The sequence below is a fragment of the Pantherophis guttatus genome, chromosome 3 (assembly GCF_059756535.1).
Source record: "Pantherophis guttatus breed Tessera chromosome 3, ASM5975653v1, whole genome shotgun sequence".
In the NCBI taxonomy this organism is placed as follows: Eukaryota; Metazoa; Chordata; class Lepidosauria; order Squamata; family Colubridae; genus Pantherophis; species Pantherophis guttatus.
Genome location: NC_142065.1, coordinates 70,449,459 through 70,460,247, shown reverse-complemented (window position 1 = coordinate 70,460,247; position 10,789 = coordinate 70,449,459). Strand labels below are relative to the sequence as shown.

Sequence of the window (10,789 nt, the reverse complement as noted above, 5' to 3'; positions counted from 1 at the left end):
AATGTAAAGGCTTTTTTTCCCATTTTCCCCTTTCCAATTTGCAAAAGAATGTGGTTCCAAAGGATTAGTATCTTCTGCATTGCCTTTCCTTTCTTTCCCTTCCCTCCATCCTTTTAAAACTTTTCTGGCAGTAGGATAATGGGATAGAGAAAATTTCCATTCAGAGGGATCTTTCCAAAGTGCTTTTTTCTTCAAAAGGCATCTAGACTGTTTTTTCCTTGAGGAAGAAAAAAACATTTCACTTCTCATCTAAGAGGCTTCTTGGTTGAGAAGTGAAACATTTTTTTCTTCTTCCTCAAGAAAAAAACAGTCCAGCTGCCTTTTGAAGAAAAAAGCACCTTCAAGACAACTGTGACCTGGATGACCGGGAATCTCCAGAGATATTCAGTGGATTGTTTGCTTCAGGACTTATGAATACTTGACTATGTTTTTTCTTCACATCTGGGGTTTTCGAATGGTTCATTCAATTAAAAATATATCCCGGATTTTAATGCATAGTGCTTTGCATTCACCATTGTTCTCACCTCTGTTGTACAATGGGAGTCGGGCCTGCTCTGAGCTGGATCAGTGAAATTTCAAACTCAAGAAAGTTTAGGTGTGCAAGTTATTTTTCTTTTTCTTTGCACTTCTGATCCAGCCACCTGCCTGAATTCACTTTTCCTTGTAGTAAAGTGATTTATGTTCTTCAATTGACTGGATTAAAACAAAAAATCTGGGTCGAAGGGTTGTTTTTATACATCATCTTCCAAGCCAACTTTTTCTGCTACTGTGAATCTAAATCTTGCTTATACGGACATTAGTTCCCATCGCGGCCCCATGGACGTTCCTCCAGGCCTTCCTGTCCTCTACCATCATCTGGAGTCCATTTAAGCTCATGCCTACTGCTTCAGTGACTCCATCCAGCCACCTCGTTCTCTGTCGTCCCCTTCTTCTTTTGCCCTCAATTTTCTTCTCCAGTGAGTCCTTCCTTCTCATTAGGTGGCCAAAGTATTTGAATTTCAAGATTGGATTACTATTATGTAATGCTTAAATATTCTTAGGAACCTCAAGAGGATGGTGGGGAAAAGGTACAGGCAATCCTCCACCTACGACCATAACTGAGTCCAGAATTTATGTTGCCAAGTGAGGCATTTGCCCCATTTTACAACCTTTCTTGTCACAGTTAAGGGAACCACTGCAGTTGATTAAGTTAGTAACATGGTTGTTAAGTGAATCTCGCTTCCCCACTGATTTTGCTTGTCAGAAGGTTGCAATAGGCGATCAAATGACCCAGGGACACTGCAACGATCGTAAGTATGAACCAGTTGCCAAGCATCTTGTGATTTTGATATCACATGAATACTTTGTCACTTTGAATGTACACTAATTGGCATACACTAAAACGAAGTTACGTTGCACGCAGCTCTCAAAGGGTCTCTACCTCTAATAAGAACATAAAAACGACAAGATAAATAAATAAATGCAAAATTATGCATGTACCCACATATATATGCTTTTGGGGGTTGCTACTACAAAAGGTCGTAAGTGTGAAAAACGATCATAAGCCATTTTTTCTCCAGTGCCCTTGTAACTTTGTCCAGTGCCCTTGTCCCTAAGTGAACTGTTGCATTTAATGTAATGAAGCGGGCTCTGATGGATGACCACTGGATAACTTTCTATTCACTCTATTCTAAAAAGAAATGCATCCGGTTGGAAAGAGTACAAACTCAGCCACGGTCCTTTTGGTTCCTCTAGGAGGCCTCTAAGTTGTCAGAAGAAAGGAACATTCTAATAACATACAGCTTAAAGGTTGGTTAGGTCAAGGGGATCCACATGAGTTAAAAGTTGTCCATCGTCAAAAGATAAAAGATATGCTTCAGTAATCTACAAAAAGAATTATGATTGTTTTGCAAAGAAACTCTGTAATGTCAATTAAAATTGATAAATGTATAGGACCATATGAACTGCTGACTTCAAAAGAATCCTTTGTCTAGAACGCTTCATGTACAGAGCCTTGAACCTATTGCGCAATATATAAAATCTGTCTCTGATCAACCCAAAAGTTGTGTTTGTCTTATTAAATCCACAACACATTGATTTGCCTCGCCCGTTAGCTTTAAGTTATGTTCTACTCTACGAATGAAGATGACGTGACTCATCGTCCAGCCTTTCTGGAAGATACGACACGGAGGAAAGCCGTCCTACAAGTAAGGAGGCTCTCCCTCCGTCAGCCGTTTCTCTCCACCCCCCTCAAACCCCCCCCCACCTCTTCCCCCGAGAACTCAGGCCCTTTCTCGCCCCAGCTGCAAAGTGTCCCCAGAGCTCGCGCTCTCCCGGGCTTTCTCCTCCGTGGCTCCGCCCCCTCTTTGACGTCCCTCTGGCAACCATGTCGGCGGGCGTGCGCAGACGTCAAGCAGCTGGCGTGAAAGCAGAAGCTCCCTCGGTCGCCGTAGTAGCTGCCCCAGCTCGCGGAGATGAGGAGCCGGGCATGGCGGCGGCCCCCAGCCTCTCCGCCTGCCTCAAGCTGCTGGCGGCTGCCTTCTACGGCTTCAGCTCTTTCCTCATCGTGGTGGTGAACAAGAGCGTCCTCACCAGCTACGGGTGGGTAAGGAGGCGAGCCCGCCCGGGGCGAAGTTCATTGGCGCTGGCCCCGGTGGAAGTTTTAGGAGCTGGAGGCGGGGGTGTTTTTGCAGAACGACGCGTCCTGCAGCCGGGAGAGAGGGAGGAAGGGAGGGAGGTGAAGCCCGGTTGTCGGCCCCTTTTTGCATGAACCGCTGAGATGGGCGGGTGCTTTCATCCGCCTCGGGGGCTTCTTGCCCCTCCGTCCCCGGACTTAGCCTTCGGAGAAAAAGCCGCCTCCATGTTAACGGAGAAAAGGGACCGACGCCTGCTCACCTCTCCAGTGTGGATGCCCTGCGGAAGGTTTTGCCGTCCGCCTTTAGCATCTCCTCCGATGAAACCCCTTGTAAGGAGGTCTCTGTGCTGGGAAGTTGCCCAGTTGCCTTTTCTTCTCCAGGACTCTGGAAATGACAGGACTCCCCTGTCCTACAGGTAGTCCTCGACTTGTTCCGTTAATGACCGTTCAAAGTTACAGGGGCACTGAAAAAAGTGACTTGCGACCCATTTTGCACAGTTGCCACCTTTAGCAGCATCCCCGTGATTAAGATGCTTGGCAACGGGTTCATATTTATGACGGTTGCGTGATCACGTTTTGCAGCCTTCTGATAAGGAAAGTCAATCACTTAACGAAAGTGTTGCTATGTTAACAACTGCAGTGATTCACTTTTCAACCTGTGGCAAATAGGGTAAAACTCACTTAGTAATTGTCTCCCTTAACAACAGAAATGTTGGGCTCAATTGTGGTGATAAGTCAAGGGCTACAGGTTGTCCTCGATTTAGGACTATGATTGAGCCCAGAATTTATGTTCTTAAGGGAGACATTTGTTAAGTGAGTTTTCCCCCATTTTATGACTTTTCTTGCCACTGTTAAGTGAATTGCTGCAGTTGTTAAATTAGTAACAAGGATGTTAAGTGAATCTGGTTTCCCCATTGACTTTGCTTGCCAGAAGGTTGCAGAAAGAGATCACATGACCCCAGGACACTGCAACAGTCATAAATGTGAATCAGTTGTCAAGCATCCAAATATAAATCATGTGATCATGGAGATGCTGTAATGGTCATAAGTGTGAAAAATGATCATAAGTAACTTTTCTCAATGCCGTAACTTTGAGCAGTCACTAAGTGAACTCTTGTAAGTGGAGGACTATCTAGTTGTATCTGGACCTCAGGGGCTGGAATGGGCTCTGCTGATTCCGGCGGGTTGAATTCAGAGGGACTGCTTGTGATGTGCAGCACCCTAAATTTCCAGAGAACTAACTGACTGACCGACCGACTGACTTGGGTAGTTGGGGTTGCACTTGCCTTGCCATTCTCCCCCTTGCTTTAAAGGTTCCTTGGAAATCTTCCTTCTTTTGACGTTATATGTTTTTAACTTGCCTCCCATAGGTGCCCTGTAGTTTTCCTTGTTGTTGATCATTCTGTGTCCTTGCACCTTAACGTGCTTCTGGAAAGGTGTACTATAAGAAGTGCATCTGTGCTGAACATGTTAGGACTACGTTTGCAAGGGCGTTGGTTGCAAGGGCAAAGAATATGAAGTGCATCCCTTATTTTAGAATAGTTTTAAACGAGGGTGAAGGCAGAGGCAGGCCATTTTTTTCTGCCACCAGCTAGCATTCTCCGTCATGTATGATTTGTCAAAGTTTCTCGGCTGTCTAGTATGGTTTAACATGTTTGTGGTCTGTTACAGATTTCCTTCCTCGCTCTGTGTGGGACTAGGACAGGTTTGTTGAAGTCTGCATTTCAGAAATTTTCTAAATAGGGTGGGCAGGGAGAATTGGAGGCACCCTAGTGATTTCTCTTCCTTCTCTTACAGATGCTGGCTACCGTAGTTGTCCTTTGGGTGGGAAAGGCACTCAGGGTGGTCAAGTTTCCAGATTTTGATAGACATATACCTCGAAAGGTATGACGTGTTTCTTGTCTCTCTCCTTCCTCTCTCCTAAAACTAATAATTATTGAGATGGAAGCAATGAATAATCCTTTCATTAAGATAAATATTGTTCGGTATATTTGGCAGAACACACTTTAAAATGCATTAAAAGTGCTGTTAAACATGCAGAATTCTAGCCTTTATTTTGTATAGGATTATTCTCTTAATGGAGGAATAAATACTAAAAGTATATTTGCTTTGCATTGGCAATCTTCCTAAGAGAGAGGACTAAGCCTCAGTGACCCATTTTCTATACTTCTAAAAAAGCCTGTGGAGCTTGTGGAGGAGTAGAAATACTCTTTGAAAAGAAATGCTTTGCAGTATCTTACGTCCCCGTGTGTGTTTTTAAATTCTTTTTTTCCCTTTTAAAAAAGGTTGAGGGAAGTTTCCACACAGGCTCCTATTGCCTTTTCCTGAAGCGATGTAAAATTTCCCCTTAGAAATACAATCACTTAAATGTAAAAGGACTTACTTCCGATTAATATTCCCTCAAAATACAATCTTCTGTATGCTGGAATAAATAAATTAATCATCTTATTTCTGAGTAAACTTTGATAAGGTTTTGTCTCATGTAATGAAATGTTTATTTGCGTCAGAACTCCCCAGTTATGAGTTTTGAGTCCATTTACATAACTTGCGTATTCAAAGAACTTGTTTAGCAGACCATGGTACAGTATTAAGAGTGGCTGTTTTCTGTATTTATACCGATGTCATGCCATAGATTCTTAGTGTGCTCCTAATGTACACATATGAACAAGTGACTTGATTTAAACATGATCTCAGTTTATGAATACTTTGCCTTTACATGCCCAACATAACTTGAAATAATAGATGTTCTGTTAATGGCTTCACAAATGAACAAAGTTTTGAAGAAAAGAAGGATTATGTGCTTGTGTTGTAAACTGGATTTCAAAATCATATTTATCTGACGTGCTGAAGCCGTTAAACCACACTTAAACAGCATTGGGCTTGTGGTGTGCCTGATGAAAGCTGTTCATTATAAAACTGTCATTGTTTAGAATGCTAGGTCTCAAGCTGACGTTATCTGTTCATGGAGTGCTGTTTTATCCCTTTTTATAATTTTCTAGACTTTTCCACTACCTCTTCTCTATTTTGGGAACCAAATCACAGGACTGTTCAGCACAAAGAAATTGAAGTATGGATAACTTTTATACATTTGTGAGGTTATAATTTTATTATGCTTTTATTAAAACTATACATCTGTATAACAGGAGCTCTAAAGATATTTCTTCTGATTACTTCAGAATACTAGTTGCTCTTGGAATACTAAGATGGAAGGTGTTCTTAACAAATGGAAGAGTGGATAAACCTGAAGAATAATAAAACGGGTGATATCGACTAGATTTCTATATACATTATTATCTTGCATCTCAGTCATCTAGTTATTGAACTCAGAATAAATCCTGCTAATGTTTACTAGGATTTTCAAGTAAGAATGTGTAGGAGTCTCTGTCTGGCAAGACACATGTTACTCTGCAATCTTGCATGTGTAATCAGGAACATAAACGTGGAAAAATTACAACAGAAAATGCATATTCTTAAGTAATAAATATTTTCTCAAATTAGTTTTCTGTGACTGCATCCATGCCGTTAGCTTAGCAATTTTACTGAAAGTGGTTTGCTAGTGCTGCTTCCAAGTTACATATTTTTTACTTCTATGCCTAGCTGGTCATCCTGGAATATCCTGATTTAATCCAGCCCCAGATTGACAATTAAGAAAATAAATATATGCTTAGGCCACCAAGGGAAGGGGGCCAACACAGAGTTTTCCCCTTAACCTAGTGTGCCTTTAATTTTTTCACTGCTACACTTTAGTTATCAACCCTTACTGAGTCCTCATAGTTTATCAGTTAGGCAATGGAAGGCATGAAGAACACAATTGTTAAGCTGTGTTTAGGCCCTCGGTTGGCCTTAATTTGCTATAAAATCCCCTACCTAAGTCTTGAGGTAGTGGACTAAGTCATCCTGCTTAGGTGCTGCTACCTGCTGAGGCATTATTACAAATAAAAGGTGTGGTTTGAGCCCTACCATCTGTATGTTTGTTCTGTCTCTTTTCCGGTTCATTTGAACTGTTCTGGTCAGTTGTGAGTGACTGGAACTGGGATACCACCAATGCCTTTCTGAAGTGAAGAGGAATGCCTGACTTGAGGGAGGTATACCGTGCCCTTTCTTGATGTGGCCTGCCATAAATCTGACTATTTTTGGCAAAAAGAAGGTGGCGGATGTTCAGTTTATAGAGGATCCTAGAAGAATACTTTATCTGGATAAATATCAGTCAGGTTTGATGCCCAGTCATAGACATTGATCATGGTGGTTGATGACCATCTGTGACTTTGATAAATCCTTTAGTGGGGATTGAGTCCACTGACCATGGCACTTTGCTGAACCACTTATAAAGGTTTCACATTGGGAGTACAGTTTTATGGTGAGTTTAATTTTATCCAGTGGATTGTCCAAGTCAATAATAATAGAAGAGTAGCACTCAAGCGTGCAGCCTTTCCATTGTGGAGTGTTAAAAGCCTCTGTGCTCTCCTTTGTATTGTTCAACATCTCTATAAAGCCATTGGCAAGGTTCTGTCACTTCAGGATTAAATGTCATTGGTATGCTGATAACGCTCATTTTTACATTAGTACCCTAAGTTGAACTACTGGTGCTATAAACTGCCTGAATTGATAACTGAAGTTCATTTAATCTGAATGAAACAGAACAAACTAAAATTCAGTTACATAAGTTTCAAAGTTGCATTTGTAAAAATCAAGTTGATCCATTAACAGTGGATCATCCTGAATGGAGCTGTGCTCCACCCGAAGAAGTAGGTTTGTGAATTGGATCCCCCAATTGGATTTATGGCTTCTAATTAAATAGCTGATGGAAACTGTGGCCAAAGGGGATTTTGCCCAAATCTGGCTCTTATGCTGGGTTTGACTCTACCTTGACCAGGATGTCCTAACAACGGTAATTCATGGCCTAAAACCAGGGGTGAAATGCTCCCCGTTCGGACTGGATCACCCGATTGATACTATTGATACTAATGCAGCCTTGGCAGATTCTTGGTCTTTTTTCTTACTCTTTCTGGCAGTGTTGAAGTCAATCTTCCCTGCTTATACTTTTCTTTTGTACTATTTAGTATTTATAATGGTTTATCTAGATTAGCTTGGTATGAAAGTACTGACTTGGGGCATCTCAACATGATTAGCTTATTCAAAACATTCTTTTTTCTTTTCTTTCTTAGTCTGCCAATGTTTACAGTCCTGAGACGGTTTTCCATTTTGTTTACAATGTTTGCAGAAGGAATCTTACTCAAGTGAGTAAAAAAGTACGATATATATTGTTTCATGTGTCTGTGTTGGTGGGCACAGTTCTGCCTAATTTATTATGCTTCGTGGTCATTCTGTAGCAAGCATGAGAACTGTAAAGCATTGTGGAACCATCTATTTCTGAATTTTCTTTTCAAAGAGCAGCATAGATGTGTAGTGTATTTTTCATATTGGAAACTCCAGCAAATTCTTTAATTTATTGAATTTTAGTGCATAAGGTACTTTTGTTTGTTCTTTGTAGATAACCATACTTATTTTGTGTGTAGGTTCAGGGGTTAAAGACTTGACTGTGCAGTTTGTAAACATGGTCAGGTTGCTTGCAAAGTCTGGGTCACCTTTGTGCTAAATGATCCCAGTGAAACAGATACTAATCTTCCCTCTTATTGCTATAGTAACATGCACAGGACTTGGTGGAAAGCTCATCAGATTACCTTGATTTGTTGAAAGTTAACTGTTTTCATTTAGAAAAGTACTGAGAATGGCTGAAAATTTGCTGCAGTAATGACTAAGTTTTCTTTTTAGGAAAAAATTTTCTTGGGGAATTCGGATGACAGTATTTGCAATGATAATTGGTGCATTTGTAGCTGCAAGGTATGGTTCATTTTTGCCACATTTGCTTTTGCCACATTTTCATGCCACAAAGTTAAATAGTTTGCTATAATTTAGATTCCGTCAAATGGTGAAAAGGGAGTGCAAATGTAGGTTATTTCCTGTTATTGTAGAATTGGCATGAATACACCATTAAAGCAGCTGTACTGCTGAATTACAACAAAAATGGAAAGTTTGTTTCTCTAATATATAAATTCCCATGCAAAGGATTAAGCAACAGAATTAGAAAGTATTGAACGAGTGTATTGTCTGAAATATTTTTTCAAAAATTCTGTGCAGTCTAGTGGTAGGATTTCTTGTAGCTTTTTATATTTTGTTGAATATCACAATCAGCAAGATAAGTTAGCAAGACAAGCAGAAAGTTGTAGTTCATTAACATCTCAAGGGTAAATGGCCGCTTATGTAGGCTAAGGAAGTTGGCATTTTCTTCTTCTGCTTTCAGCCACCTGTATAGTTTTCCTGGTCCATAACAAATATGTGATTGTCTCATTCTATTTACTTTAACTGGCAGGTGGAATTAATAGGAATCTTTAAATCCACTTTGAATTATTTTAAACTTAGAGCAGTGCTCAGTTAGACATATTTATTTTTTGTTGAGTGGGGTGACTCACTTATTAAGAAAGAACAGACTGTACACAGAAAAAAGTGTGGCTATACCCTTCCTTCCCCCAGTTTCTTACAGGAGATCAGTTATATATTAAAGTGCAGTATTGGTCATATTTATATTCAGTTAGAGCAGGGGCGTCAAACTCAATTTCATTGAGGGCCTTATCAGGGTTGTGATTGATCTCAGAGGGCTGGATAGGCATGGCCAGGGTGGGCATGGCCAGCTCAATGTCACCCATGTCAGGGGCACCTGTGGAGGTCCAAGCGCTCTGCCAGCGAAAATGGGCTCCCGAGTTCCATTTTTGGTTGCAACAGCCTCCTGCAACTCTCTGCCAGCAAAAACAGAGCTCGCGAGGGCTGCCGAGCTCAGTTTTTGCTGGCAGAGGCACCACGGGCCGGTCCTTCACTGTTTCCAGGGCGGCCCCATGGGCTAGATATAAGCACCCCGCGGGCAGGATCCGGCCCCCGGGCCTTGAGTTTGACACCCCTGAGTTAGAGTATTACATATCAGGGTTTATCAGATGCCTAGCGTCTTCTGGAATACTGTTTACAAAATGTTTCCCACTTGCAGGATTCATGTAAATTATGTTCTATATTTGTAAATTTTACAAATTTTCTGTAACTTGAATGTTATTTTTTCTCCATAGTTCTGATTTGGCATTTGATCTAGAAGGATATATTTTTATCTTGATCAATGATGTCTTGACAGCTGCAAATGGTGCTTATGTAAAACAGAAGCTAGATTCAAAGGTAGGGTTTGCCTCATTGCTGCATGTTGCTAGGCTGATCAGTAAAAGAAAAATAAAAATGTATTTTTTTTGTTGCTGTGGGATAAGATATTCCACAGGTTGATCTGTTATGTACATAGTGATATGCAAAATGTTTCATTTTGAAATATTGCAAGCACAAAATTTCATGAAACATCTTACCCCAACACTGAAACAGTTTGTTCCAATATTTTGGAAGCATCTCAAGCTTGAAACATTTTTTTATCAACCTTCAAACAGTTTTTTTGTACTTGCACAGGCCTGAGATGGAGCATCTTGTGAAATGTGATGCTTGAAACGTTTTAAAAGCTTCCATTTATAATGTGTCAAGGTATTATTTAGATTCCTTGTTGAGGGAGATATAATTTAGCTATATCTAGTAATATCTTCCTCACTGCTGCTCTGAATCAGCACTCTGTTTTTAACCAAAGGACAACCACAATTCTGATGGTGTCCTTGGGTTAAATAACATAGTCATAACACCAGAAGCATTAACACATTCCGCAGCACAATAATACCCAACTATTTTTACTGTGAAGTTATTTCATGCCTAGATTAAAGTGGCAGACTTCATATTTAGCTCCAGAAAATCTTGAAAACCTGCAAATGTTGTTTTTAAAGTTAGCTGAAACGGTATTGGGTAACATTAACTTACAGGATAAGCAACTAAGCTGAGGTTCCCAAAATGCAGTGGTATACTAGTGTTACCTAGCTATTATATTGATTATTTGGTTACACTTACATATTTAAAGGAACTGTTATGTAATTATAAGATGGTTTAATGACTGTCACCCTAGGTAACCAGCGTAACTGGTCCCTTTTTTAAGCATAGTGAATCAAAAGCTAGCTTGCTAGCTGTGAAAGTGGATGAAAGTCAATTAGATCATGCAGTTTTAAATTGTGGATTAAGTGTGTTAACTTGCTGTGGTTATTTGGGATAGAT

At 40.4% G+C, this 10,789-nt stretch overlaps 1 protein-coding gene across 2 annotated transcripts in view; it reads left to right on the top strand.

Annotated features, from left to right (window-relative positions):
• The first annotated feature begins 2,190 nt into the window (after window positions 1–2,190).
• Window positions 2,191–10,789, top strand: part of SLC35D1 (solute carrier family 35 member D1) — a 30,672-nt gene continuing 22,073 nt past the window's right edge. The window contains exons 1-7 of one of the 2 annotated variants that reach the window (XM_034433253.3): window positions 2,191–2,580; window positions 4,286–4,319; window positions 4,412–4,498; window positions 5,614–5,681; window positions 7,780–7,851; window positions 8,387–8,455; window positions 9,727–9,829. In XM_034433253.3, the coding sequence (XP_034289144.1) occupies window positions 2,366–2,580; window positions 4,286–4,319; window positions 4,412–4,498; window positions 5,614–5,681; window positions 7,780–7,851; window positions 8,387–8,455; window positions 9,727–9,829 (648 nt within the window). In that variant the 5' untranslated portion in view covers window positions 2,191–2,365. The remainder of the gene's footprint in view (window positions 2,581–4,285; window positions 4,320–4,411; window positions 4,499–5,613; window positions 5,682–7,779; window positions 7,852–8,386; window positions 8,456–9,726; window positions 9,830–10,789) is intronic. The other variant, XM_087891094.1, reaches the window with a different exon arrangement.